Source organism: Perca flavescens, chromosome 7 (genome assembly GCF_004354835.1).
Source record: "Perca flavescens isolate YP-PL-M2 chromosome 7, PFLA_1.0, whole genome shotgun sequence".
In the NCBI taxonomy this organism is placed as follows: domain Eukaryota; kingdom Metazoa; phylum Chordata; class Actinopteri; order Perciformes; family Percidae; genus Perca; species Perca flavescens.
Window position 1 is genome coordinate 26195390 of NC_041337.1, and position 27475 is coordinate 26222864.

The 27475-nt window shown below is 39.3% G+C and overlaps 5 protein-coding genes across 7 annotated transcripts; 3 read left to right on the forward strand and 2 right to left on the reverse strand.

Moving 5' to 3' along the window:
• Window positions 1-109: 109 nt before the first annotated feature.
• Window positions 110-12392, reverse strand: LOC114558562 (leucine-rich repeat-containing protein 47). The gene is made up of 10 exons (XM_028582622.1): window positions 12362-12392; window positions 11954-12081; window positions 11321-11709; window positions 11259-11268; window positions 11059-11174; window positions 10190-10292; window positions 9888-9977; window positions 7936-8100; window positions 489-605; window positions 110-292 (listed from the first exon to the last, which is right to left on the reverse strand). Exons 1-10 carry the CDS (start codon window positions 12390-12392, stop codon window positions 110-112), a joined length of 1332 nt encoding a protein of 443 aa, XP_028438423.1.
• On the forward strand, window positions 2986-23885 carry LOC114558863 (L-rhamnose-binding lectin SML-like). Its single transcript, XM_028583135.1, has 10 exons — window positions 2986-3180; window positions 3879-3911; window positions 4020-4082; window positions 5144-5279; window positions 5527-5636; window positions 5721-5765; window positions 5999-6131; window positions 6993-7096; window positions 7237-7273; window positions 23618-23885. Exons 2-9 carry the CDS (start codon window positions 3902-3904, stop codon window positions 7260-7262), a joined length of 627 nt encoding a protein of 208 aa, XP_028438936.1. The 5' UTR covers window positions 2986-3180; window positions 3879-3901; the 3' UTR covers window positions 7263-7273; window positions 23618-23885.
• On the forward strand, window positions 12443-15827 carry LOC114558861 (L-rhamnose-binding lectin SML-like). Of its 3 annotated transcripts, none has more exons than XM_028583131.1 (9): window positions 12443-12550; window positions 13346-13378; window positions 13491-13553; window positions 13850-13985; window positions 14550-14659; window positions 14742-14786; window positions 14894-15026; window positions 15497-15600; window positions 15739-15827. In XM_028583131.1, the coding sequence occupies exons 1-9, from the start codon at window positions 12520-12522 to the stop codon at window positions 15762-15764; spliced, it is 681 nt and encodes a 226-aa protein (XP_028438932.1). In that variant the 5' UTR covers window positions 12443-12519; the 3' UTR covers window positions 15765-15827. The 3 variants fall into 3 exon arrangements, with proteins under 3 accessions (XP_028438932.1, XP_028438933.1, XP_028438934.1); XM_028583133.1 differs by having other exon boundaries at window positions 12453-12550; window positions 13321-13378; XM_028583132.1 differs by lacking the exon at window positions 14742-14786.
• LOC114558563 (L-rhamnose-binding lectin CSL2-like) lies at window positions 17491-22381 on the forward strand. The gene is made up of 6 exons (XM_028582624.1): window positions 17491-17544; window positions 18799-18889; window positions 19585-19720; window positions 20440-20551; window positions 21530-21662; window positions 22052-22381. The coding sequence occupies exons 1-6, from the start codon at window positions 17491-17493 to the stop codon at window positions 22204-22206; spliced, it is 681 nt and encodes a 226-aa protein (XP_028438425.1). The 3' UTR covers window positions 22207-22381.
• LOC114558860 (leucine-rich repeat-containing protein 47) lies at window positions 23342-27349 on the reverse strand. The gene is made up of 7 exons (XM_028583130.1): window positions 26725-27349; window positions 25944-26402; window positions 25712-25828; window positions 25407-25522; window positions 24677-24779; window positions 24382-24471; window positions 23342-23845 (listed from the first exon to the last, which is right to left on the reverse strand). The coding sequence occupies exons 1-7, from the start codon at window positions 27292-27294 to the stop codon at window positions 23624-23626; spliced, it is 1677 nt and encodes a 558-aa protein (XP_028438931.1). The 5' UTR covers window positions 27295-27349; the 3' UTR covers window positions 23342-23623.
• Between the last annotated feature and the right edge of the window lie 126 nt (window positions 27350-27475).

The following is a 27475-nucleotide window of genomic DNA, read 5'->3' on the forward strand; positions in this document are numbered from 1 at the left end:
ACTTGTGAAGTGTTTTGGTATACAAGTTGTCTTTAATTTTGAAAATCTGTTTGTGTCTCAAACACAAAGGTTTTAACCCAAACTTTCCTCCCTGGACTCCAGCCTGTAGTTATCTAATGAGGATCTTTCCAAACCCTTTCCTCGACAGAGAACACAGAGTCATAAGTTGCACTGACTTGTGGAGGCCAGTGACATTCTGCCTCTTCTTTTGCTTCCTCAGCTCCTCCGCCTCCAGCTGAAGGTGTCTTATCAGCTCGACGGCCGTCATCTCCTTCCGACCCAGCGACACAACCTAAAAAACACGTGTTCTCATATAAGAGCTTCATGGTGACAAATACAATAGACCACGTAACAACTGAACTGAAAATGATAACAAGTCACACAAGACTTCTCTGAATGTCAATACAACTGTGATTAATTTATCTATGTGATTGGTTTACTGCATATGACACAGTTTTGGTGTCTGGTTGGCATTAGAATTGACATACCTTCAGCTGGGTAGGTGGTTTGACATCATACATCAGGGGAGCTTTGAGAAGCTGCACATCATGAGTTGCAATGGTTGCGATGGTCCTTTTACCACACAAGTCGTCATGAAGCTTTGTCTAGAAAAACCACTGGTGAGGTTTTTTTTTTTTTGCACACTTATTTTATTAGTCATGCACCACTAAACCGGTAGGCCTACAATGAGTAATTCATAACAAACTGCACAGTATTTGACAAAAAAACCTAAAGCATATGGTTCATACTCCTGTGAAGCACTACACTTTGTCTGTAGGATTTACTGGAGCAGGAACATTGATATTGGCAAACAGATGACCAAGGTACAGGTGAGTTTGTGAGCAAGGTTATGATATGAATTAAATTAAAATAAAGATAAGCCTAGTGTTCACAAGAGGGATAATTCAGGTATTGCAACATAAAGAACAATTCAATTAAACAGGAGGTATATACAACTAGTAGAAGATAAATCAACTATGTAAGAGCAATTCAAGTAAAGTTATGAGGTACTAGCAAGCATAAAGTGATGTATAATCAATAGCAGGCAGTCATGTCAACAGTGTACACCAGAATAATATATACTGTGATTAAGTAATGATACTTAGTGTTGTCTGTACTAATATAACAAAACAGAAACATAATATAGTGTATGATGCAGTATGGAGAACAACCAAGTCCCATATGACCCCAAGAGACTTTAAGTGCAGCTGTTGATGATGTTCACTACAAAGAAAACTTGCAGATGGTTGTAGTTTGTAGCCAGCCATACAGTAGGTAGACCTGGAGCAGATGGTTGTAGACTGTAGCCAGCCATACAGTAGGTAGACCTGGAGCAGATGGTTGTAGACTGCAGTCAGCCATACAGTAGGTAGACCTGGAGCAGATGGTTGTAGTTTGTAGCCAGCCATACAGTAGATAGACCTGGAGCAGCAGGGTGATTTCTAGCTTTCATGGGCTGGTGATAAGACACTGTGCTGCTATGATGCAGCAGCTCAACAGTGGTCCAGCCCTTCGGCCCCACCTGGAAGAAAAGAAAGTAAAACAAAATACTTGTTTTTTTCTGTTTGCTTTATATTAATTACAAAAATAACCACTATTAAATGAGCAAATAAGAAGGCATATCATGTCTAGATCTGTTTTTATTATAGTGGTGAAATTGTACTTAACATTACAACTTTTCATACAGACTGATATGATTTCATCATTTTCAGACTAATGTTATATGAAGGAATGAAGACTAAATTCTGATGAACAACACACAATGTGTGGTGCAACTTCCTTTTCCGGTGTCACAAACACAATAACATTCGGTTCCTGTTTTTGATAGACAACACTATATATGGTATAAACTATAAGTAAAAGCTTAAGCAAACAATCTGTGTTGGACATTTCTTTATTAGGTGTAACGCCTTGAGATGCATCATCTCATTTTCGAGGGGGTCCTTAACAATAATTGAATATACAGTACAATCATAATTAGACATAACAGTTAAAACAGAAACAGACAACAAAAACAAACAAAAAAACACCAAAAAAAAAAGAAAAGAAAAACAATCAGTCAGTCATAATCAAGTTTGTGGCAAAGTAAGAATGAAACTGGATACTACTCATAATATTAGAAGATGGTGTTGTAGAGGATTAAGGACATGTACAGTTGGTACTGTAATAAGAGAACAGGGCATTTTTAAAGAAGTGGAGAGATAGAATGGACCGAATATTTACAGGTAGATTATTCCAATCTGAGGGGGCTTTAAAGCTAAAGGCTTTCTTAGCTGTTGAGAAACGTACAGCAGGGACAGAAAAAAAAAGTTGTGTAGAGTGTCTCAAGTGATAGGTAGAGGAGAAGGGTACTATAAGCTGTTTAAGATAACTAGGGTAATTGCAATGTATACATTTGTAAATGAACAGCAACCATTGCTGATGTCTTCTTATTGAGGGTGATGGAAGACCAAGTTTTTCATACATAATACAGTGATGAGTAGTAAAAGGACATCCAAGAACAAATCTACAGATTCTATTGTAAGCAAAATTGAGAGGGAGCAGATTAGTGCTGGGTGCAACCTGATATACAACATCAGCATAGTCCATAATTGGTAAGATAAGTTGTTGCACAAGTTTCTTTCTAACAGTAAGAGAAAAACATTTTCTGGATCAGTAGAGAACACCAATACCAAAATTGATTCTTTTAAAAATATAATCAATATGATACTTAAATGAGAGCTCACAATCTGTGTGTCCGAGTCTTTCTTTGTACAGGGAGTACAGATGTGTCTCGCCCGGAGAGCTTGTAACCAACTTCCTCAATGATTACACACAATTCTTTAGAAATGAGCACAACATCCTTAAACTGATTGGCACATGCAGCTTTAAGTAATACCTGTCAACTTTTAATCATATTATTTCTACACCTTCTTCTAAATAGTTTTGCAATGCTGTCATATAATTTGTTCGGGGATTTTTGCTTGTTGCACCCATTGTCCCACCTCATATTTCTGTAATGTGAGTCGGCATACTGATAAACCAGGCTATTGTATTGTAGGCCTATATGAGGCAAAGGCAGTTCTTAATCCAGCATAACAGCCTACAGGTGTGTCTCTTCCAGCCAGCATCTGTCTTACTGTTCACCTCAGACCGGATCTTCTAAAACCATGCTCTGCTTCAGACTCAGCACCACACTGTGTAAGTAGCCTGAAACTGACAACTACAACACTATTATGTGGGTTCATGTAAAATTAGGAATTAAGTTTGATTTCTGCTCTCTTGCTGAAGGCTATGTGATTGAAGTTTCAGGGTGCTGGTAGGGTAAGACAGTAGGCTACATCATTGTCTGTTTGCCATAATACCATACCAATAGGCTATGTCCCCAAAACACAGAGGGCGATTTGCACACATAACTTCTGTGTTTGGCGCAAAATGGTCAGTGGTGGAAGAAGTATTCAGATCCTATACTTAAGTAAAAGTACTAATACCCATAGATATAGAACAATCTATCTATGCTAATACCACAATGTACAAATATTCTGTTAAAAGTAAAAGTCCTGCAGTGAAAATGTTACTTTAAGTGGACATATTTTGCTTTCTCTCTAAAAAACTATTCTTTTTTTATTGTGCCATATCTTGGACCCCTGTCCCATGCACAATTGTCACAAATATCTCAAATTGATGGGAAGAAAATTTCCACCATAAATAACCTACCATATTCAGTGGTGGAATGTAACTAAGTACATTTACTCAAGTACTGTAGGCCCAGTGGTGTAGTTGAATGTATTGTAGTGGGTATATACATACTATACATTAGAATATTTTTTTAGAGAGAGACTTTGTAACTTTTGCTTATGTTTGACTGGCACAGTTTGACAGTGAGGTTTCTTTTCCAGTGCTGGCAGCAACATGTTAGCTCATGACAGCAGGTAAATTATCTGAGTGAATGTAATAACGATGATGCTTGCATTTATTTTCTGCATACAGTATGTGGCTTAAACACACTTTAACTTATTCTTTCATATCTGTTATTTTAGTTGTCTCCACAGAGAGAGCTATCACCTGTGGCAGCAACAAGAATGTCCAGCGCCTGAGTTGTGGTATGACTGAACTCTCTCAAGTGTCAGTTCTACATTGAATTACACCTTGGGCGAGACCCCCTTTGACAAACATTTGTGCAGAATTCTGTATATCACCTATATATAGTGTATATTTATTTAAGTTCTGATAACTTTTACTGTCATATTTTGTGTAGAATTGTGTTCATTGTCTTTTGGCAATGTTGGAGGTGGAGATTGTGCACCTTAAAAAGTATGTTCCTGTTGTAATTGCAATAGTTAAATAACTGGATTCACTCTCAAATGTTCTAATGAAGGATTTGTGCAATTGAGAAGTATCATTTTTATATATATATATATATATATATATATATATATATATATATATATATATATATATATATGTGTGTGTGTGTGTGTGTGTGTGTGTGTGTGTAAACAGTAATTAAATAGTCTTATTTTGACCTGCCAGTTATATATATTAGATATGTTGTGTAGGCTGCAACTTATCTAATAGAGAGAGGAATTAGGTGGTATTACTTTATCACACATTTACATGAGCAGATGAATAGCATTTAAGTCATAGCCTACAGAATAACTCAGCAGGAGTACAGTCTGGCCTAAGTACATTCCCCCCATGCAGCTTTGATGTATCTAAAATCTAACATTAGAATAACGTAAATAAGATTTTGCCAGGGAACATTTTGCAAAGCCTGGGGGCTAAGCCCCCCTTGTCTTTCAATCCTAGTGACGGCCAACTGCCGCCCCCCATGTGTCATGAAAATATACCGCCATGGGTGGCTGCCCGCTTCGCCGTGCCAAAAAACGCTACTGAAGCCACTGTGAGTGTTACTTATAAACTGATTTAACCAGTATTAAGGCATTAAAACTATTTGGGCTTTAGTAACCAGAAAATATACTTAGAGATAGAGAGAAACACCAAATGCCTTATCCCACAAACAGTATCAGCTGAGCCTGTAGAAATTTCAGGCTCAGTCAATATGACAAATAAAAATATATTATTGCCAAACAAATATAATGAAGTTGTTGAAGCCATTATACAACTTGTCTTGTTTCCTCATTTCTCCCTTGCTGTGTAACAGATGAGGGAGTGATCAGTGTGCAGACAGCACTGTATGGACGTGCAGACGCTGTGACCTGCAGTGAGGGAAGACCTCCGGCACAGCTCGCTAATACAAACTGCTCTCAAGCTGGCACAGTGGACGTCGTCAAGAAAAGGTACACATGTACATTCATAGAATAGTATACTTTTTATTATTATTATTACATGTATTCTAAATGGGACACTATCTCCTAATTAGGTCAATGATTCAATGTCACTGAGCTTTCAAAAATGCATGCATCATTTAAATAATTTACATGAAATGAATCAAATGTAGTACTTTGATGAGCTAGCCTATAACAGGAAAGTGTGTTAAAAGTTAAACGTTGTGCTAAAAACATGCTTGTAATGCATTTCCTACAGGTGTGATGGCAAGAGGGAGTGTGAAGTAAACATCAACGTATTTTGTACCTCTGATCCCTGCTATGGCACCTACAAATACCTGGACACCAAATACACCTGCCTCCCAGCAAGTGAGTCACATTGTCACATGTCTGCATAAAGAAAAGAAGCTGCAGGTTATAGAGTAATGTGATTCCTTCATGTTACTTTGACAGTTCACCTTGATGCCTGTGAGGGCTCTTTGGCAAAACTCCAGTGTGGTAATATATATATATCTATGTCTACATCTATCTATCTATCTATCTATCTATCTATCTATCTATCTATATATACATATATATTTTTAATTCTTTTATTTTTTTTTTGCATTATTGGTGGATTGATGTGATAAACATAATTACATTTTCAATGCATCAGACCTCTAAATCTTCACTACATTGTTGTCTTCTCCACCTTACAAATTGTACCAATTGTTCTTCCTTTTGTTTGACAGATCAAGGACAGGTTATATTTGTGTATGGTGCCGACTATGGACGTCGTGACCAGACCACCTGCATTTACAAACGGCCTCCCAGTCAAGTTCAAAATATCTACTGCTCAAGCCCCACACGCAAAGTTGCTGACAGGTACAGTTGCACAACCTTTACTGAATATATTGATCAAAATTAAGACTTCAAGAAACTATTTCCTATTGGCACAGATCGATCGGTTACGTTGTAACCTTGGTTCTCTGAGTGAAGAGACTATCTCTCCAGCCGCTCGGAGACGGTTCCGATCAAATTATCAGTGATTCCACACCAGGACAGATGCTTTACAGGGCGTGGCCGGGCAAGCTGGTGTGTCTTAAAGAAGTATCCACGTACCAGACCACAGGGGGTTCACCCCCTTACATATGGAATATGTAACGGTGGAGAGATAGTCTCGATACGATAGAGAAAGATATGTCCAAATGAATTGGAATTCTTGCTAGGTTACCTCAGTCAGTTAGAAAGTAAAATTGACAAAAGAAGGGATAAAAGAAGGGAGGCATTTCTATGGAATGCCGTTTTATTCAGAATTAAATAAATAAATAAATACATAAATAAATAAATAAATAAATATGCCTTTGAAATACATCATGAAATAAATAAATGAGGCAATAAATACATAATTAATACATACACATAAATAATTAAATACATTTAATTATTTCATGGTACATTTATTTCATAAGTCCACATTATTTTATTTCAAGAGACTTTTATTTTCCTAATGCCACATTTATTTATTTCACTCTCTATTTATTTCAAGTTCTTATATGCAAATCAGGGGGCGTGGCTATCTCTCACATTCAGAACAGAGCCGTGGGCAAAAAAAGGCTGGCGAAGTGAGAGTGCAACACGACCGGCAGTTTGCGGTAATCTTTACCCAGCGCACAGTCACCTATTCTGGGGTAACTAGACCACCAACTAAAGCCTGTTTTCACTCATGTCACTTTGCATCCACAGCTGTAATGGAAAAAACAGCTGTACCATCGCAGCGAGCAACTCTGTGTTTGGAGACCCCTGCGTCAACACCTACAAGTATCTGGAGGTGGCCTACATATGTGATTGTAAGTATCTTAAAGGTCCATTTGGCTGTTCACTCTGGGACAGCCACAAAAAAATACTCACAACAACAATAAAAATGCGTTGAATTACTTACTTAAGTTACTTAAATTAACTGAATTGAATATTTCCTGTTCTTTTGCAGATCCTGGGACTGCTCCACTTCCATAGAGTTTACCTATGTAAGCATACTGAAGTTTCAGTCGTATCACAATAAACATGCATTCAATTAAATACATTTGTCAGTTTGTTCATTGGCTAGAGAAATGTAAAACATAACCACAGAATCCTGTTCCAGATACATAACTATACTAAAAAAACAATATGGAGTAGCTCGACCCATAAAGGTTAAGAAGTTGAACTTTTGAGAGTGAAAACATCCTCTGCTGCACAGGATGCAGTTTATGTTCCCACATCGTTTGGTTAGGTAACAGTCTCACATTGCCAGACAGACCTTGCTACACAGCGCTGCGGAGGAGGGTCTTGCACGTCCACACAGTATTCTGGGATAGGAGAAAAACATGCTCTGGTTTATTGGCATTTCTTTAAACCAATCACAATCGTCTTGGGCGGACGGTGCCGCTGCAAAATAGCCTCGGGAAAACAGGATATCAATACTTAAAGTTGATAAATAGTAACACAAATCCTCAGGTCCAAGTTAAAGTCAATGTAAGTTGAAGTTTACCTTAAGGAAATATTATGGACATACAGTCTGTTATGCTGATCGTGCTTTCAGAAAGCATCAAAAGGATTTATTAACATTACATGTGGTTCAAAAAGCTGTACATTAATCGGAAATGTTACATTCGTCAACAGGCAACACTTGAATCACATAAAATTCTACATGAACTTTCAGGTTGCCGTCCTGGTCCACTGTGCGGACCTGCTGAACAATCAGCTGGCTGGAGGTCTCACTGCTGGCCGCCGGCTCTTGTGGGCCTTCCCCTTCCCCGTCTGACCCCCCCTCCTCCCGATTCTCCGCCGTGAACTTGTTCAACTCTGCCCTTTTCTGTGGTGAAGCAGGAAATGCACTTCAAATGGGCGCTTTGTTGTTGCATTTATGAGATGGACTTAAACAGAATGTGTTAAACGGCAGACACATTTTTTAGATTGTGTTTTTTTTATGCATTTCATTCAAAAATGAGAAACTCCTGAAGTTTCTGAGGTTTAGATTACAAATAAACACTAACAAAAAACAAGGTTAAATAGACCAAAAACAGGGCTTAGGAAAGAGGGAGGTAGTGAACCTTAACGACACAAGAAGAACGACACTAATTCTATGCAGTATGGACTACATGCTAATCGTTGTTGTGTTATAGCAGTTAGTATCAGAAAAAAAGGGCCCAAACATTAATGTGAGTCCATATGATCAAAACTTTTGTCCAGATTTGCACAGTTTCATGAAGATGCCTTTGGAAGTTTCTTCTAGAGCCGCCATCAGGCCAAAAATGCTACTTGTCCACAGGAAATATTGTAAAATAAATTATTAATCTCTGAGTTTGATTAATCATCATTTTAAATTCCATATATAATCTGTGTTCATTTTCCGTATGCTCTGTGTCTTTGTGTTGATGCATACTGTAGTTTCCTTTAGTTGGAGGGCCTCATTATTTAGTGTTTCCTGTGACAGGACAGCACACCCACCAGAGCACAAGTGACACCATATAACCTATATGCATAAGACGGGTTTTGTCATACGATAAAGTGGATGTTGCTTGAAGACTGTTGTCCAATATTAATAGAGTATTGTAAATATTCCTTTTAATAGGGTAAGAATAGATTTGTTTTTGGCTGTATTCCAATCAGAAATAAGTTCTTTGTCTCTGAAACAGTATAAAATCAATGTGCAAACTTTTCTTGGGAAGCTGCCTTGGAAAACTGAACTGATAAGACCTGGTGATGCTTCCTCTGTAACTCCACTGTAGTTAATTACATAAGCTATTTGCAATATTCACCTTTAACCATCTGTAGGAGCCATACATCGGGTTTGATTTGTATTATGAGCTTTCCTCCTTTTTTGCGCTATTGTGTATGTGCACGCGCTTAGTGGCGTCGCTGACTACTGTGGGTGTCACCGGGGTGTGGTAACTGTATTAGTGTGTGCGTGCATTCGACCAGGTGTTGGGATGATGGCTGCAGGGTGAGCACGTGGAGAAACTTTCTGTTGACCGTCACCGTTGGTATCTGCTATTACTGCACTGTCTGAGGTATCTTTGCACGGCTTATGAAATGCATCAATACAAGTAAGTGCTGTTTCTTGCTAAGTCTGTGAAATGGATCAATAAAGACATTCCATCAAGTGCAATGGTTCAGCGTGACGCGTCTTCAGTGTAAAACCACATGTCTTAGCCTGCTGCGGCGTTTGGATTAGTTTTTAAGTTTTATACGCCGCAATACCATCTATGTGTACTCTGTGCTTCTGTGCTAGATATTTGAGTAACTATGGAGAGCTAAGAAAGTCTCCATAACAATATCAATGTGAAATGTATCGAGCACGAACCTTTCCATGGGTTTTCCTCTAGCGCCACAAATCATGCATAAAGTTACCTTAAAACTATTGATTAATCCATATTATCTACAAGTGACAGAGCATCTAACTCATGGTGGTGTCTTTTAGTTTTCACATATCTAGTGATGACAAAGGTCCAGGCTTGCCCCCAGACTCATTTAGAGAAAGATAACGATGTCATAACCAATAGAAACAATGGCCAAAACGATGAAAATAAAACCCCAGTTGTAATTAACTTGACTCATTCGTTCTTGACAGAGAAAAGAGAGAGGAAAAGTGAATCTTACTACAATCAGAGCGTCCATAACATCTTTACAGGTCTGCAGGCTGGCTGCACTCGTCACCTCCAAGAACAACTCTTTGGTAGACTTCTTGATCTGTAAAGTACAATCAGCTGATCATGTTATCATTTCTATTATACAGTGAGAAGACGGAGACAAACTGTGGGACAATGTGGCATGTCAGATGGGTTACTGGGTTCAGTTTTCTCTGTGGACATCATTTCCACCGTATTACAGTATTAAATATGAAATGCTCTCTTATGGGAGGACACAATTATGATAACCAGGAAGAAAACAGACATACACACCTTGGTTTTCTCACTGTTGGTAATAGGTGGGAATGAGATCACATGTCCCTCTGCATCCACTAGGCAGGGATACATTTCTTTTCCCTGCAGAAGCTGCTGGTATCTGTAAAAAAAAAAGTTTAAAGACAACAAATGTAATAAATACATAGCAGGTGATATTCTTTCGATGATAAACTCGAAAAATGATAAGATTCAACTCTGTCGGGTCTGTCAGTAGTGAAGATTCTTTTATTTTTGCAGGTTTCATTTGGTGTGTGTGTGACACTGATCTTGTCAAGTAGTTGCTTGATCTTTCTGACTGGTCTATTTTAAACTTGCAGAAAGTCATGTAGGACTTTACTTAAAGCACACTGTGATGCATTAACCACAGATAAAAAAAGAAAAAAAAGAAACAGTGGTTTAGATGATGTTATAAGTCAGTCATGTCTATCATAATCAAGATCAACAGATCAATAATATCTTTAAATCCTAATTTTTCTGCATTTTCTTTTTAACACGTACCGATTACAACTACCTGCAGAAATGTGGGTTTAATAAGTATGTGATGCTTTATAATGTGTTAACAAGGCATTGCTCATTCAACATTGAGGATGAAACGAATCAGACTACCTGTGGTCAAACCAACATACTTACACTGCCCTCATGTGTTCAAACCATAGACTGTAAAAATAATATCCCAAGTTCTACAGATGTCTTGTACAAAACATCAATGGAAAGTGTTTTGGTATATGTATATGTTGTCTTTAATTTTGAAAATCAGTTTGTGTTTCAAACACAAACTTTCCTCCCTGGACTCCAGCCTGCAGTTATCTAATGAGGATCTTTCATCTTTCCTCAACAGAGAACACAGAGTCATAAGTTGCACTGACTTGTGGAGGCCAGTGACATTCTGCCTCTTCTTCTGCTTCCTCAGCTCCTCCGCCTCCAGCTGAAGGTGTCTTATCAGCTCGACGGCCGTCATCTCCTTCCGACCCAGCGACACAACCTAAAAAACACGTGTTCTCATATAAGAGAAGGTTGGCATTAGAATTGAAATACCTTCAGCTGGGTAGGTGGTTTGACATCATACATCAGGGGAGCTTTGAGAAGCTGCACATCATGAGTTGCAATGGTTGCGATGGTCCTTAAAACCAAGTTGGTCGAACATCTTTCACCTCAGCACTCACTGTGACGGTGAGAGCTGTAGGAGAGTCCGAGACATGGAGAACCCTCACCACCATCTTGTTCAGTTCCTCCACCTCGTCCTGTCCGTCTGCCACCTTCTCCTTCTTTTTCCTCTGCTGCCTTTTCCCCTTGTCTGCCTTGCGACCCCCGTCCGTCTCACCTCCGTCCTCTCCCTGTCTTCCTTTTCCTTTTCCTCTGAGGTAGTCGAGGATGGACTTGGTCTGGCAGCCGTTGACCATCTTTTCCAGACGTTTGTCGTTCAACTTGTTGCCTTTGAAGTGAATCTCCTTCAGCTTGGAGCAGTCGCTCAGGTCAGAGGGGATCTCACTCAGCTTGTTGTTAGAGAGATCCAGAACCTGGGAACACAGTGAAGTGTTAAAAGATACATAATTGCCAGTCTCTGTTTAAATATCTGACATTTTCGTGCTGCATTGCATATTAGCAAATGTGAAACCTCGTTAGATTTCAGATTTCAGATATAGCCTACCCCATACATAGTAACCAATTTGGAGTAGGCCTACATTTGATCCACCGAGTAGCAGTAAATGTTTACAAGAGCCAGTTCTTGGACAATAGATCTGGGATTGAAGTGCGGCCCACCTTTAGAGCAGCTAGCTTGTGAACATCTCCACTCAGCTGTTCAATGGAGTTGTCAGAGGCGACCAGTGTGCTGAGGAGACCCATTCTCTCGGAGTAGAAATCAACCGAAATCAACGGGGAAACCTGGCCTTGTCCAAAGGCGCATGCGCGGATTACAAACGTAAACACTTTGGATTACAATTTATTTAGTATTTTTCGATAGCCTATTAATTCAGCGACTATACAACTTTTAAATAGTATAGCGTAACTCTAGTAAAATTTACTCTTCCAACACAGTTAATGTATTACATGAATAAAATGTGTATTTAAACGTTAAGAAATTGTAGTTCTTATATTTCAATTTTTAGAAATTATGACGGCTATTTAATATATTTTTACTATACCACAAAGTTCATTTTTTCAGTGCACATCCTAATATTTCGGTAATGTGAGTCGGCATATTGTGAAACCAATTGATTTGTAGGCCTATATAAGGCAAAGGCAGTTCTTGATCCAGCATAACAGTCTACAGGTGTGTCTGTTCCAGCCAGCAGCTGTCTTCACCTCAGACCGGATCTCCTAAAACCATGCTCTGCTGCACACTCAGCACCACACTGTGTAAGTAGCCTGCAACTGAAAACTACAACACTAATTATGTGGGTTCATGTAAAATTAGGAATTAAGTTTGATTCTGCTGTCTTGCTGAAGAAGCTAATGCTTTAATATAGGCTATGTGATTGGAGTTTCAGGGTGCTGGGTAAGCAACGCTTCTCATGAACGGGTTCTTATGATATTGTAGGAAAATGTATGCAGACCAAAACATATATCCTATATTAGGAGACCGCCGGCTGGTCTCGTGACACCTGCTGGCTACGAGCTCCATGACGCCGAGCGGCAGTAGTTGTTTTAGCCGCTACAGAGCTTTGTGACGCCGGCTACAGACCTCCGTAGTAGCAGGGGTAGTTTACACCATTAAATTAACTGAAACCATTTAATCGATCATTTATATTAGTATTTGAACAGATATTTTTGATAGACAGTTAGCCAGTATGTGTCCGAACATGGACACAGTGACGCTACATTGCCGAAAAAATGGCCCGATTAGCACTTCTGTGTTTGGCCAATATTTTAGGTTATTTGCGGTGGAATCTTCCTTCCCATAATTGGAGCTATTTGTGACAAATGTAAATCAGGTGAGACTCACTCACTACTTACTCAGCCTCTGGGTAAATTCAATTTATTTTTTTATATATTTTTTTTTTCTTCAGTTTTAGATAGAACATGACCTCATCCAACGATCTAGCATGGGACGGGGGTTTAGGATAAGCACAATTTAAAATAAATAAATAAATAAATAAATAAACTTTTGCTTATGTTTGCTGGCACAGTTTGACAGTGCTGTTTGTTTTCCAGTGCTGGCAGCAACGTGTTCGCTCATGACCGCAGGTAAACTATCTGAGTGAATGTAATGACGATGATGATGATTGCATTTTATTTTCTGCATAGGCCTACAGCATGTGGCTTGAACACACTAACTTCTTTCATATCTGTAATTTAGTTCTCTCCACAAAGAGAGCTATCACATGTGGCAGCGACGGGAATGTCCAGCGGCTGAGCTGTGGTATGACTGAACTCTTTCAAGTCTTTAGGTCCGCTGTGAGGCCTACTTGAGGTTTGAAGGCCTTGATAAACTGACTCAACCAGTATTGATACATTAAAACATTTTGGGCTTTAGTAACCAGAAAATATACTGTGGCAGAGAGACTCTCATCTCAACAGCCACAAATTAATTAAATCATCAAAAACACCGTATCAGCTGAACCTGTACAAATTTTAGGCTCCGTCAATATGACAAATATTGCCATTATAATGAAGTGATCCGTCTTGCTTGTTAATTTCTATCTTGCTGTGTAACAGATGAGGGAGTGATCAGTGTGTATACAGCACTGTATGGACGTGCAAACGCAGTGGCCTGCAGTGGGGGAATACCTCCGGCACAACTCGCTAATACACACTGCTCTCAAGCTGGCACAGTGGACGTCGTCAAGAAAAGGTCCATATTTCAGCATAGGGTGTTTTTTTTTTTTTTTTTTTTTTTTTTTTTTTAAAATACGCCTCAATTCCAAATGGGACTGTCTCATTAGGAAAAATATTCAATGTCTCTGAGATTTCAAAAATGAAATCCTTCAAATGTATTACTTTGAGCTAGCCCGTAACTGGAAAGCATGCAATGTGTCACTTAATGCTGCTGTATGCAGCAGAGATTAAGTAAAGAGCTCATTTGCAAATGGGTAGAAGAAATTAAGTCATGCTCTTCATATCCACTAATCTGCTTTCATTCTGTTTACTCCTCATGAAGAGGGTAATGTTTAATCAAACATTGAGAATATGTCTCCAGGGACACAGTATTTTCTAAAGGTCCTCAAACCCTACATCGTGCAGGTGAATGAACAATGACATGATAATGCATATTGAAACTAGTTTTACCTCACGCAGTCTACATTTCACACTATACGTAGATTTTGCTGAAATAGTAGCTGGCTACAGTAGTGACTCTATTTTTGGTTTAAGTGAGCTTTTGCTTTGTGCTAAAACATGCTTGTAATGTTTCCTACAGGTGTGATGGCAAGGAGGAGTGTGAACTAAACATCAATGTTTTTTATACCTCTGATCCCTGCTTTGGCACCTACAAATACCTGAACACCACATACACCTGCCTCCCAGCAAGTGAGTCACATTGTCACATGTCTGCATAAAGAAAAGAAGCTGCAGGTTTTATAATGTGATTCCCTCATGTTCACTTTGACAGTTCACCTTGTTGCCTGTGAGGGCTCTTTGGCAAAACTCCAGTGTGGTAATTATTTTTGCATTAATGGTGGATTCATGTGCTGGAACATCAGACCTCTAAATCTTTACTACATTGTCTTCTCCTCCTTGCCAATTGTTGTTTTTGTCTGACAGATCAAGGACAGGTTATCTCTGTGAATGGTGCAAACTATGGACGTAGTGACCATACCACCTGCATTTATCAACGGCCTCTCAATCAAGTTCAAAATATCTCCTGCTCAAGCCCCACACCCCAAGTTGCTGCCAGGTACAGCTGCACAACCTTTGCTAAATGTATATAAAATCATTTCTAAGTCTTTCCAATTGGCACAGAGGTTAGTCCAAATGATTTGGAATTCTTGCAAGGTTCCCTCAGTCAGTTGGAAAGTAAAATTGACAGGATGGTATCTAAGAAGGGAGGCATTTCACATGCACAAATTATTCAAGGCCTAAAAAAAAAATGCATCTGGTCTTTGTTTCAAAAGTGGGGCATGCAGACCGGTGAAGCATTGGAGAAGCTCCGTTCAGTGTGGTGTACTGCAGCAAGATGTAACCGTAATCTGCAAAAATATGACCGCTATGACAAAGTCTGAAGTCATGTGTGCATGGCAATTTTCTTGTCCGAAAGACACGCTGAGGTTTTATAACCAAGAAAATCCCCACCTTAACACAGATCAGATTTCATATGCCTCATTGTATTCAAAGCCGGTTTTCACTCATGTCACTTTGCATCCACAGCTGTAATGGAAAAAATGGCTGTACCTTAGCAGCAAACAACGCTGTGTTTGGAGACCCCTGCGTTGGCACCTACAAGTATCTGGAGTTGGCTTACACATGTTATTGTAAGTATCTTGAATGCCTATTTGGTGGTTTATTCTGGAACAGCCAGAGGGGTGGGGGGAGAGAAATGACAAAATGCAAAGTAAAGCAAATTTGATTACTTATGAGTTAATTGTCTAAATTGAATTTTTCTTTTGCAGATCCTGGGAATTCTCTGCTTCCATAGTTTACCTAATGTAGGCATACTGACATTTCATTCATATCACAATAAACATGCATTCAATTTAAATTTGTCAGTTTGTTCATTGGCTAGAGAAATGTAAAACTTAACCGCAGAATTCTGTTCCAGATAAAACTATTCTTAAATAAGCAAGAATAGCTTTACCCATAAAGGGTCAAAAAGCTGTACAATCAGAAATGTTACATTCGTCAACAGGCAACACTTCAATCCAATGAAATTCTATAGGATCCCATTTCCTGTGCTCCCTGAAGTAAAGGGATGTCATTTTGTTGCATGTTGTCAAACCTTAGCCTTAATGTCTCACAATGTTCATCTGTTACAATGACTTGCTGGAGTGTGTGGCGTGTAAACCTCAGGTTGTCCACAGCAGCGACTACCAAATAACTGTAAAGTTGCTGATGTCATTGGAGAGGTCTGTCGTCAACAGGTAGACTACCTTCAGGTTGCCTATGGCAAGCTATCTTAACATTTAATAGCTAGACTGGATATTTAGTGCAGATATCCATAATTAAACTCTTTCTAGTCAAGAACAAAGATCCACAAGACCTATCCAGAATGACTGACTATTCCATAGATGTAGAATTCTTACTAGGAAGAGAACTCTCATTTCAGATATCTACAATGGTTACTAGTCAAAACTCCAATTTCAGATATCCAAAATGAAACTACCATTCCAGATATCTATTGTTTTGACTATCCAAAATACATTCTGACTAGTTAAAAAGGTCATTACAGATATTAACAATTTGTATTATGGTTAGTAAAAATGTGATTTAAGATATGACTAGCAGTACAATTGCCAATATCAACTACGGTTATCTGCTAACGGGTAGATAGGATGCCATTTTAACATAAGAGTTCATTGACTATACACTGAAATGTTACATATTCATAATAGCATTTCTACTTGTTAGAGTTCTATTCTCACTAGTTAGAATGCCAAAAGAGATGCAAATTTTACTGGCAAAAAAAATTGCAAGATATCTAAAACTTACTTAGTTACTCATCAAAACTAAGTTTTAAGATCTTAAAATTGTATGGTCATAAGATTTAATAGCTAGACTGGATATGTATTGCAGATATTGTAATTCAACTTTATTAAAACTAACAAGATATCCACAACATCATTCTTACTAGTACAAATGATGTCACATTTCCCATTCATGTGTATGGGGCTTCCAATTTCAGATATCCACAATGTAATTCTTCCTATAAGAACATTCCAGATAAAAGCAATAATTTGTGGGCAGAGCTCCCATTTTAGATATCTACAACAGTTATTTGTCAAAACTAAAGTGAGCCATTTTGGCATTCATTATCATTTTGTTTAATGTCAACGTTGCGTCAGTTACTATTTCACATGTATAAAATTACATTCTGGATGGGAAGCATTACTATTATAGATATCCACAATTGTATATTTCCTAGTACAATTGCAGTTTGTATCCATGACATTTTTACTAGTCAGAATGTATTTTGGATAGTCAAATTTACAATATAGATATCTGGAATGTTCATTTCTTTTGGATATCTGAAATTAGTTTTGACTAGTAACAATTTTATTGTAGATATCTGAAATGGGAGTTCTTCCTAGTAATTCTTTTGCAGATATCTGGAACGTTCGTTCTGGATAGGAAGAATGATGTGGGTTTGAAATTGAAAGCCCCATGCACATGAATGGTGAAACGTGACGATGTTTGTACTAGTAAGAATGACGTTGTGGAGATCTGAAATGACACTTGTCCCCTCCAAGAACAACTCTTTGGTAGACTTCTTGATCTGTTACAAGTACAATCAACTGATCATGAAATTATTTCTTTGTACCGTGAGAAGACCAAGACAAAACTGGGGGACAATAGGACAATGTGGCATGTCAGATGTGTTATTGGGTTCAGTTTTCTATGACATCATCCACCATATGACAGTATTAAATATGAAATTCTCTCATATGGAGGATATAATTATGAAAACCAGGAAGAAAACAGACATACACACCTTGGTTTTCTCACTGTTGGTAATAGGTGGGAATGAGATCACATGTCCCTCTGCATCCACTAGGCAGGGATACATTTCTTTTCCCTGCAGGTATCTGTGTGTAAAAAAAAAAAAAAAAAAAAAGTTGAGACAGGTGATATTCTTTCGATGTTAAACTCGAAAAATGATAAGATTCAACTCTGTCCTGTCAGCAGTGAAGATTCTTTGATTTGCAGGTTTCATTTGGTGTGTGTGTGTGTGACACTGATCTTGTCAAGTAGTTGCTTGATCTTCCTGACTGGTCTATATTAAACTGACATTTCATTAATCCACCCAGTAGCACTTGTCATGTAGGACTAAAGCACATCGTGATGCATTAGACACAGATTCAAATAACATTTGGGGTTTAGATGATATAAGTCAGTCATGTTTATCATAATCAAGATCAACAGATCAATAATATCTTTTTTTCTTATTTTTTCTGCATTTTCCTTTCATCACGTAGGCCTACCGATTACAACTACCCACCTAAATGTGGGCTTAATAAGTATGTGATGCCTTATGTGTTAACAAGACTGGTTCCAATCAAGTTGGGACATTGTGTAAAACTTAAATAAAAACAGAATACAATGATTTGCAAATCCTTTTCAACCTATATTCAATTTAATACACTACACAGACAAGATATTTAATGTTCCAACTTTATATTATTTTTTTGCAAATATTCACTCATTCTGAATACGATGCTTGCAACATTTTCCAAAAAACTGTGACAGGGGCAACATTAGACTGGGGAAGTTGAGGAATGCTCAAAAAGCCCCTGTCTGGAACATTCCACAGGTGAACAGGTTAATTGGAAACAGGTGAGTGTCGTGATTGGCTATAAAAGGAGCATCCCCCAAAAGGATCATTCACAAGCAAGAATGGGGAGAAGTTCACCACTTTATCAACAGCTGCATAAGCAAATATTTCAATTATTTAAGAAGAACGTTTAGGCTGCAAGTGACAACTAGAACACTAATTATGTGGGTTCATGTAAAATTAGGTATTAAGTTTGATTTCTGCTGTCTTGCTGAAGAAGATAAAGCTTATAGGCTATGTGACTGGAGTTTCAGGGTGCTGGGTAGAGTGCCAGGGTAAGACAGGACATCATTGTCTATTTGCCATAATACCAATCAGCTACATTCCCGAAATAAAGAGGCCGAGTCGCACGCATAACTTCTGTGTTTGGCGCAATAGGATATTTGTAGTGGAAAGTTTCTCATCGACTTATTTGTAACAAATGTAAAGCAGGGGAGAGCTATTTACTGAGCTCAGCATTTTCCCTCTAAGGGTATTTATTTATTTTTTTTATTCAACCATCTAGCATGGGACAGGGGTTTAGGGTAAAGCACAATAAATAAAAAAAAAATGTTCACTCATGACAGCAGGTAACTTATCTGAGTGAATGTAATAACGATGATGCTTGCATTTATTTTCTGCATACAGCATGTGGCTTGAACACTTTAACTTCTTTCATATCCGTTATTTTAGTTGTCTGCCTAGAGAAAGCTACCACCTGTGGCAGCAAAGGGAATGTCCAGCTCCTGAGCTGTGGTATGACCGAACAATCAAGTCTTTAGGTCCGCTGTGAGTGGTAGGCTTAAAACCAGTATTGAGGCATTAAAAACATTTTGGGCTTTAGTAATCAGAAAATATAAAAAAAAATGAATAAAAAAAAAAAAACTATCAGCTGAGCCTGTTTTAGGCTCCGTCAATATGACAAAATATATTATTGCCATATGATGAAGTTATCAGTCTTTTTCTTAATTTCTCCCTTGCTGTGTAACAGATGAGGGAGTGATCAGTGTGCAGACAGCACTGTATGGACGTGCAGACGCTGTGACCTGCAGTGAGGGAAGACCTCCGGCACAGCTCGCTAATACACACTGCTCTCAAGCAGGCACAGTGGACGTCGTCAAGAAAAGGTACACATTACATAAAATAATAGAATAATATACTTTTTTTATTTTTTTTTAATTGCATGTATTTTAAACCTTGTGTTGCCTTCCCGTCAACCTTGAAAAAAACACTTATTTTTTTCGACGTTTTTGACGCCTTTTTTTCAGTTTGTTTTTTGCTTTTTTACAACGTTTTTAATTGTAAAAATTTTCTTCTACACATGTTCAGCGCTTATTTCTACGTCCCATATTTTCTGATATAAAACAAAAATAGAAAACTGGTCAATTTGACCCGAATTCAACACAAGGGCTAAATGGGACACTATCTCATAAGGTCAGTGATTCAATGTCCCTTAGCTTTCAAAATGCATACATCATTCAAATGTATCACTTTGAGCTAGCCTGTAATGGGAAAGCATGCACCTCACCAACTGCAGCAGAGCTTCTATTTGTCACTTCGTATAATGCTGTTGTATGCAGCAGAAATTAAAAGCTCGTTGTAGAAGAAATAAAGACCATTGCGTCATGAGCTTCATTCGGTTTATGGTAGGCTATTTTCTAAAGGTCATCAAACACTACATCGTGCAGGTGAACATACATGATATTAAAACTAGTTGTACCTCACGCAGTCTACATTTCACACTATGGTATATTTCACTGAAATAGTAGTTGGCTACAGTACACTATTTTGGTTTAAGTGAGCTTTTGCTTTGTGCTAAAACATGCTTGTAATGTGTTTCCTACAGGTGTGATGGCAAGAGGGAGTGTGAACTAAACACAAATATTTTTACTACTGATCCCTGCAAACGCACCTACAAATACCTGAACACCACATACTGTACACCTGCCTCCCAGCAAGTGAGTCACATGTCTGCATAAAGAAAAGAAGTTGCAGGTTTTATAGAGTAATGTGATTCCTTCATGTTAATCTGACAGTTCACCTTGTTGTCTGTGAGGGCTCTTTGGCGGAACTCCAGTGTGATAATATTTTATTTTTTGCTTTTATGGTGGATTGATGTGATTAACATAATGCACCGATTGACCGGCCGGTGACCGGAATTGGCCGATTTTCACGTCATCGGCCATGACCGGCGACCTGCCGTTCAGTCTGACAGATGCCGATTTTATGCCGGTCAAATTCACTCGGGCGCCGAATGATTAACATCGCGCAACATCGGCACCGTACGTGCATGCAGGGTTTCCACTAATGCATGTAGCATCGGCTACATCCGTCTGTCTGTCGCTAACGTTAGCAAACGCTGTGGTCCCTCTGACTCTCCGCTGGCCGCTGTAGGAGACGCTGTGTGTTTATTAAAAAAGACTCTATAGTCTTCCGACACGCTGTATTAACGTTAGCCTACTGTTTAAAACTATTTCCAGGTTAGTGGGGACGCATGTGTTTTGAGAAATCTTTTATACTGCATTAAGGCTGTATTTGTGATTACATTTTATTGCATTACCTGTTTTCATACATGGAGAAGTTTAGTTTGCTTTGTTTTTGTTGGATATTGGATGTGAAAAGAAGGAAATGGTTATTCCTTAACATTGCACTTTAAATGTGTGTTAATTTCCCACACCAGGAGTAATTTATAGTTCTATTTTATAGCGATCTGTTCAAAAACGTTATATTTACAATTTTCTATTAAAGAAAAGGGAGAAAATAAATTTGGTTGGGGGAGAGAGGGAATGGAATCTGCTACAATCTCTATCAGCTGGGCCAACTCTATGAAGAATTGGCCTAGAAAGTTTTAATTGGTGAATCTCTAATTTTCAATGTCTCAGACCTCTAAATTGTCTTCTCCACCTTGCCAATTGTACAAATTGTTCCTTTGACAGCTCAAGGACAGGTTATCTTTGTGTATGGTGCGGACTATGGATGTAGTGACCAGACCACCTGCAGTAACCAATGGCCTCCCAATCAAATTCAAAATATCTCCTGCTCAAGACCAACACGCAAAGTTGCTAACAGGTACAGCTGCACAAATTACTGAATATATTGATAAAATGTAGACTTCAAGGGGACTATTTCCTATTGGCACAGGTGGATTAGTCCAAATTATTTGGAATTCTTACAAGGTTGAAGGTTCCCTCAGTCAGAAAGTACAATTGACCAGGACAGGATCGAAGAAGGGAGGCATTTCACAAACAAATCATACAAGGCCTAAAAATACATCTGGTGTTTGTTTCAAGTGTGGGGCATGCTGACCGGTGAAGCATTGTAGATCTGTTGTACTGCAGCAAGGAGGAACTGCAATCTGCAAAAAAATGACTACCTCTACCTTAATAATGCAGCTCAGATTTTGTATTTGTTAAATGTGTTCAAAGTGTGTTTTCACTCATGTCACTTTGCATCCACAGCTGTAATGGGAAAAACGTCTGTACCATCGCAGCGAGCAACTCTGTTTGGAAACCCCTGTGCCGGCACTTACAAGTACCTGGAGGTGGCGTACACATGTTACTGGGACAATAAGTATCTTAAATGCTCATTTGGCCATTCAATCTGGAACGGCTGAAAACAAATTCAGTGACGATAAAGGGTAAAGCCAATGCATTGACTTATCAGTTGCTTAAATTGTCTGAATTTCATATTTCCAGTTTTTTTTGCAGACCCTGAAACCTCTCCACTTAGTTTACCTATGTAAGCATACTGAAGTTTCAGTCCTATCACAATAAACATGCATTCAATTTTGTCAGTTTGTTCATTGGCTAGAAAAATGTAAAACTTAACCGCAGAATCCTGTTCCAGATCCATGACTATACTTAAAAAAAAAAAAAAAAAAAAAAAAAATATAATGATGGAGTAGTTTGACCCGTAAAGGTTAAGTTGAACTTTTGAGAGGGGGGGGAAAAAAAAATCCTCTGCTACACAGGATGCAGTTTATGTTCCCACATCGTTTGGTTAGGTAACATTTGTCTCTTTGCCAGACAGACCTATCTACACAGTGCTGCAGAGGAGGGTCTGGTGAGTCCACACAGCATTCTGGGATAGAAGGAAAAACATGCTCTGGTGTGGCCAGGTTGGCTCAGTGGGTAGAGCAGGTGCACATACTGAGGTTAATGCCTTGACAGAGGTCCAGGGTTCACAGCTGACCTGTGAAAATCTCCCACTTTTAACATTACTCTGGTTTATAGGCATTTCTTTACACCAATCACAATAGTCTTGGGCAGACAGACGATGCCTCTACCAAATGGCCTTGAAGGAACTTTTTGGTGGAACGTGTACATTCAAAGGTATTAGTTGTGCAACAGAACTGGTCTAGTGGTTTGGATTTACCCTGCAGAGATCTGAGGAATAGTTAACCAGTCCTCAAATTGGACATCTGGCAGCACCTGAACAATCCAGGAAGTGAAACGTCTATTATAGTCTAGGTTAACGTTAGCAGCTGTAGCTACAATGGCTGACCAAAGAACAAACCTACAGACACTAAAGCTACACAGCGAACACTGGCATATGCAGTAAAATGTATGAACACAGGATTACATTTTAAGTCCAACTCAGATGTTATTTACTGCTTAAAAGGAAAAAATTCAATACTTAAGTTGAACATTAACACAAATCTTAAGGTCCAAGTTAGTCAATATAATAATGTTAGGGGAGGGGAAACTTTTTTTGTAAATACTAAAACAAGGATATTTGGAGAGAGTCAGTTATGCTGATCGTGCTTTCAGAAAGCATCAAAATGATTTATTAACATTACATGTGGTTCAAAAAGCTGTACATTAATCAGAAATGTTACATTCGTCAACAGGCAACACTTCAATCAGATGAAATTCTATAGGATCACATTTCCTGTGCTCCCTGAAGTAAAAGGATGTCATTTTGTTGCATGTTGTCAAACTTTAGTCTTAATGTCCCACAAGGTTAATCTGTTACAATGACTTCATGGAGAGTGTGAATGAGTGTAACCCTCAGGTTGTCCACAGCAACGACTACCACATAACTGTCAAGTTGCTGATGTCATTAGAGAGGTCTGTCTTCGACGGGTAGACGACCTTCAGGTTGCCGTCCTGGTCCACTGTGCGGACCTGCTGAACGATCAGCTGGCTGGAGGTCTCACTGCTGGCCGCCGGCTCTTGTGGGCCTTCCCCTTCCCCGTCTGACCCCGCCTCCTCCCGATTCTCCGCCGTGAACTTGTTCAACTCTGCCATTTTCTGTGGTGAAACAGGAAATGCACTTCAAATGGGTGCTTTGTTGCATTTATGAGATGGACTTGAAAGGATTGTTCTGAGGTTTAGAAAAATTAAATAAACCCAAAACAGGGCTTGGGGGAAAAAGATGTGTCCCAAATCCATAAACCATACTATATACCAATGCTATGCAGAATTGACAACACTCTAATCGTTATAGCAGTTAGTATGGTAAAAAAGGGCCCAAACAATGTCAGTCCATATGTTCAAACCTTTTGTCCAGGTGGCACAGTTTCATGAAGATACCTTTAGAACTTCATGATGAACTTTAGGATTAATCCAAATGTTTTTAGCGACCTAAAAGTGAAGTTTCTTCTAGAGCCTCTATCAGGCCAAAATTGCTACTTGTCCACAGGAAATTTTAATGTGAAGTTTTCCGAGCACTGAATATAACGATGTTATAACCAATAGAAACACTGGCCAAAACTATGAAAATCAAAAGTTTTATTAAACTCGACTAATTCGTTCTTGACAGAGAAAAGAGGAAAAATGAATCTTACTACAATCAGAGCGTCCATAACATCTTTACAGGTCTGCAGGCTGGCTGCACTCGTCACCTCCAAGAACAACTCTTTGGTAGACTTCTTGATCTGTAAAGTACAATCAGCTGATCATGTTATCATTTCTATTATACAGTGAGAAGACAGAGACAAACTGTGGGACAATGTGGCATGTCTGATGTGTTACTGGGTTCTCTGTGGACATCATTTCCACCGTATGACAGTATTAAATATGAAATTCTCTCTTATGGGAGGATACAATTATGATAACCAGGAAGAAAACAGACATACACACCTTGGTTTTCTCACTGTTGGTAATAGGTGGGAATGAGATCACATGTCCCTCTGCATCCACTAGGCAGGGATACATTTCTTTTCCCTGCAGAAGCTGCAGGTATCTGGAAAAAATAAAATAAAATAAAAAGTTGAGAGACAGGTGATATTCTTTCGATGATAAACTCGGAAAATGATAAGATTCAACTCTGTCGGGGCTGTCGGCAGTGAAGATTCTTTGATTTGCAGGTTTCATTTGGTGTGTGTGTGTGTGACACTGATCTTGTCAAGTAGTTGCTTGATCTTCCTGACTGGTCTATATTAAACTGACATTTGATCCACCCAGTAGAACTTGTCATGTAGGACTTTACTTAAAGCACACTGTTAATGCATTAATCACAGATATAAAAAAAACAACAACAGTGGTTTAGATGATGTTATAAGTCAGTCATGTCTATCATAATCAAGTAATATCTTTAAATCCTAGACTAGCTGTGGTCAAACCAACATACTTACACTGCCCTCATGTGTTCAAACCATAGACTGTAAAAATAATATCCCAAGTTCTACAGATGTCTTGTACAAAACATTAATGGAAAGTGTTTTGGTATATGTATACGTTGTCTTTAATTTTGAAAATCAGTTTGTGTCTCAAACACAAACGTTCCTCCCTGGACTCCAGCCTGCAGTTATCTAATGAGGATCTTTCATCTTTCCTCAACAGAGAACACAGAGTCATAAGTTGCACTGACTTGTGGAGGCCAGTGACATTCTGCCTCTTCTTCTGCTTCCTCAGCTCCTCCGCCTCCAGCTGAAGGTGTCTTATCAGCTCGACGGCCGTCATCTCCTTCCGACCCAGCGACACAACCTAAAAAAACACGTGTTCTCATATAAGAGCTTCATGGTGACAAATACAATAGACCACGTAACAACTGAACTGAAAATGACAAGAACTCACACAAGACTTCTCTGAATGTCAATACAACTGTGATCTATCTGATTGGTTTACTGCATATGACACAGTTTTGGTGTCTGGTTGGCATTAGAATTGACATACCTTCAGCTGGGTAGGTGGTTTGACATCATACATCAGGGGAGCTTTGAGAAGCTGCACATCATGAGTTGCAATGGTTGCGATGGTCCTTTTACCACACAAGTCGTCATGAAGCTTTGTCTAGAAAAACCACAGGGGAGTATTTTTCCTTACTACACTGCACACTTATTTTATTAGTCATGCACCACTAAACTGGTAGGCCTACAATGTATACCACCTTGGGAGGGGACCTTACCTGAGCCACCAGGAAACGTTTGAGTGCGTTCCCAGACTTCAGGTTCATGCCTCTGACCACGCAGCACACCAGGTATGGTCGAACATCTTTCACCTCAGCACTCACTGTGACGGTGAGAGCTGTAGGAGAGTCCGAGACATGGAGAACCCTCACCACCATCTTGTTCAGTTCCTCCACCTCGTCCTGTCCGTCTGCCACCTTCTCCTTCTTTTTCCTCTGCTGCCTTTTCCCCTTGTCTGCCTTGCGACCCCCGTCCGTCTCACCTCCGTCCTCTCCCTGTCTTCCTTTTCCTCTTCCTCTGAGGTAGTCGAGGATGGACTTGGTCTGGCAGCCGTTGACCATCTTTTCCAGACGTTTGTCGTTCAACTTGTTGCCTTTGAAGTGAATCTCCTTCAGCTTGGAGCAGTCGCTCAGGTCAGAGGGGATCTCACTCAGCTTGTTGTTAGAGAGATCCAGAACCTGGGAACACAGAAGTTGTTAGTGTTAGGTAAAGAACACGCACACGCGCGCGCGCGCACACATACACACACACACACGCACACACACACACACACCTCTTGTGTTGAGGTTACCCACCAAACTCTGTTTAAATATCTGACATTTTCGTGCTGCATTGCATATTAGCATATGTGACACCTCGTTAGCTAGAATTTCAGATATACACCATACATAGTAACCGCTTCTTTTAAATTCGGAGTACATTTGATCCACCCTGTAGCACTTGATATGTATATAACAGCCAGTGGTTGGACAATAGATCTGGGATTGAAGTGCGGCCCACCTTTAGAGCAGCTAGCTTGTGAACATCTCCACTCAGATGTTCAATGGCGTTGTCAGAGGCGACCAGTGTGCTGAGGAGACCCATTCTCTCGGAGTAGAAATCAGCGGGGAAACCGGTGATGTGGTTCTTAGAGATGTTGATGGTGGAGAGCTTGGTGCACTGGATCAGTCCCTCTGGCAGGACCTTTAGGCTGTTACAGCTCACATTGAGAGTGTTTAGCTCCTTTAACTGAGTGATTCCCTCTGGTAAAACGCTGAGGTTGTTGACTGAAATGTCCAGGACCTTCAGGGACTTCAGTTTACCGACGACATTCGGGATGGAGACGAGCTTGTTCCTGCAAAGGATAAGGCTTTGAAGGTTTGTCAGATGTTGGATGTCCTCGTGGATTTCTGTCAAACTCGGGCACTGGCTAACTTCCAGATAATTCAGCAGTGTGAGGGAATAGATAGCCGAGGCGAGTCCCCCGTTAGAGGAAATCCTCTTGTCAAAAGTTGGACCCTGGAAAACCAGTTCACGTCTCTTCTCTGTCGCTGCTTTCTCTATTTCTGGCCATTCCTCCATGTCATCCATGCTGCTTATTACGACCGACCAGTTGTCTAGCTAGATAACCGAGACACTAAAATACATAACATCCGTTTAGATATTTCAAAATAAAGTACTATGTTGTTGATCTACAGGTTCGTCGATGATAAATGTACGTTTGCCTCAATACCAACCGAATTCTAATCGGAACTAAACTTTAACAAGTCGG